The sequence below is a fragment of the Nelumbo nucifera genome, chromosome 1 (assembly GCF_055504915.1).
Source record: "Nelumbo nucifera cultivar China Antique chromosome 1, China Antique-T2T, whole genome shotgun sequence".
Classification (NCBI taxonomy): Eukaryota; Viridiplantae; Streptophyta; class Magnoliopsida; order Proteales; family Nelumbonaceae; genus Nelumbo; species Nelumbo nucifera.
The window spans coordinates 35,271,919-35,274,654 of record NC_142649.1 but is presented as its reverse complement, the minus strand read 5'-3'; the positions used below and the strand labels follow the sequence as shown (position 1 = coordinate 35,274,654).

General features: G+C 38.5%; 1 protein-coding gene across 1 annotated transcript; it reads right to left on the bottom strand.

Moving 5' to 3' along the window:
• Window positions 1–236: 236 nt before the first annotated feature.
• Window positions 237–1,181, bottom strand: LOC109115485 (uncharacterized). The gene has a single exon (XM_019199583.1). It carries the CDS (start codon window positions 1,179–1,181, stop codon window positions 237–239), a length of 945 nt encoding a protein of 314 aa, XP_019055128.1.
• Between the last annotated feature and the right edge of the window lie 1,555 nt (window positions 1,182–2,736).

Here is a 2,736-nt window from a genome sequence, read left to right as displayed (position 1 = left end):
GTTTCAGTGTTGATGCCAATGTAATAGATGTAATAGCAAATTCAGAATTAGCGGGGACCATGTGATTTGAGGCCCCACTATCCAAAAGCCAAGAAGTGGTAGTGATTTTACCTGCAAAGTTAGTTGAGAAAGTATGTTTATCTTTGTTCAGAAGATCAGACAGACTGCTGATGGTGCTTAATAACTATTGATATTGTTCCTTAGATAGGCTAGAGGAGAGACTCCTTGGACTAAGTTCATGCTAGCAACAACCTTTTCTTGATTGCTAGTGTTATTCTTGGATGTAGACTTTGATCGAGTTCCCTTATTCGGTGGATACCCGAACAATTCAAAATAGCGGTCCTTGTTGTGACCTTGTTTCTTGCAGTGATCACAACAGATCTTTTTCCTCTTTTTGGGTTGAATTTTGAACCTGCCACATGAAAAGCAATAGCCTCCGTAGTTGGACCGTGTTGGGCAATTAAAGACTGATGTCTTTCTTCTTGTGATATAAGTGCATTGACTCTAACAATGCTCGGTAGAGGGTCCATTCTCAAAATGCTCGATCTGATGTTGTTAAAATTTTCAATCAGACTCAGCAAAAATTGATACACCTTCTCTTTCCTGTTCTGTAACAAAATTTTTCTAGATTCCACAAGTACACAACCCGTAGGTACATAATGGTCTAGCAATGTTGCTTGACAATTCATCCCAAAACGCCTTGAGTTTTGAGAAGTAAACAAAGACAAGGAGATTTTCTTGCCTGAGCAACATGAGTTGTCTCTTGAGATGAAAGATCCTTGGTGCATTTCCTTGTAAGAACCTTTCTTCCAAATCTTTCCATAATCTTGAGCATGTTCAACATGGACTACGTTTTCATGGAGATCTTTGGCTAAAACATTGAAAATCCATGACACCACCATGGAATTACATTTCGACCAGGCGAGGAACTCTGCCTGATTCGCCGGATCTGACTTTTGAATCATTCCATTCACGAAGCCAATCTTGTTCTTGGTGCTGAGAGCATTAATCATTGCTCTTCGCCAAATCATATAGTTGTCTTCATTAAGAAGACAAGAAACAAGCACTATGCCAGGGCTGTCAGAAGGATGGAAGTAGAAAGGTGAATTCTGATCACTGAAAGAGGAGATCTGATCATCAACAGTGAACATAGTGTTTCCACTTCTATTCGTGACTATCATTGTTGATGGCGAAAAAGGGCAAAACAAGAAGAAGAAGATTGGAATCAAGAAGGGCAAAACAAGAAGCAGAGGAAGACTGGAGTCAAGAATCGAATTTTTCTGCAAGAATCAGAATTTTCCGAGATGGCCTGGGGCTCTGATACCATGTAAAACTCGGTAACATGGAATTAACGAAGAAAAAGTAGTAATTCCTTCATTAAAATTATCAAGTATATATAGACATTTATTACAAGAAGCCAAAAGAGTCTGACGTGACATTTACCAAAAACAACCAAAACAGATCCGTAATCGATTACCGATTAATAACAAACTTCTTCTGAGAGTAAACCTCATCACAGTTAAAGCTCATCGCAAGAGTTAAGTTCATGGCAAGTTGTGATGTGCGTCAACTGGGTATTCTCCTATTACCGCTGGTTAGGTGTCAAGAGTTAGAAGATGAAGAGTTCCAATGGCGACCTCTATTTGCAACTATACAACTCAGACGCACTGATTGGAACCATTGTCATTTGAAGAATTTGAAAATGGCAATCAATGCATTGAAAAAAGCCATCAAGGCACTGAAATAGCCGAAAGTTATTCTTTTCTTCTTCCATCTTATCGTCACACAAATTGTTCCTGTTTTCTCCCCCTTCTCTAATGTTTACTTTTTTTTTTATAGGCTAGGTTGGTCTCCTCCTTTATTCCGATTCTCTTGGCCAAACCTCTTTCCAAAAGATAAACCTTATGTTTTGTTTTCTAGTTATTTGTTGCTTGAAATAAAAAAATCTAATGACATGAATAATTGCCGGCTCTTTTCAAGCAATGTTACCTTCAACACTATGGCCTTGATATTTGGGCGTAAGAAGAAGATCTCTACTTCCGCCAAGAAAGAAGGCAAGGAAGGTGAAGCTACCACTTAGGAGGCAAAGAAAAGCAACCATGTTCTGAGGAAACTTGAGAAGCAACAACAAGGTCACAACTCACAAGCTTGACGCACATATTGAGGAATGGTTCAATAGTGGTCGTCTGTTGGCTGCAATTGCATCTTGACCTGGTCAGTGTGGTTGAGCTGATGGATACATCTTGGAGGGTAGAGAAATTCGAATCTACATGAAGAAGATCTAGAGGAAGAAAGAGAAGGGTGCAGGAGGTGTTGCTTAAGAAAGGGAAGGGTGTTGGTTGTAGTTGCCGGTGAAGAACAGTAGCCAAAAGACAAAAATTATTCTCCGATTATGGCGCTGTTGCAAGTGTTAGAGTTTTCATTCTTTTCTTTTGTTCTTTATTTCAGAATAAAAAATGGAGGAATTGCCAACATTCCGATCTTGAATTTCATCAGAGATTGTGCGGTGAGAAGAGGATTAGTGGGGTTGCTATTGGACTACTTGGGGAGTAAGGGCAAAAGGGACATTTCATCATTTCTGTTATAATTTAACAGTGACGACAATTGTTAAAAATAGTAAGGGTATTTTAAGACAATAGTCAAATAATAAGGGTATAATTGTCAATTAGCTAAACAATGGGGGTAATTTAAGAAATTTGTCCAAAAAATAATACAAACTTTATGAAAACTGAAAAA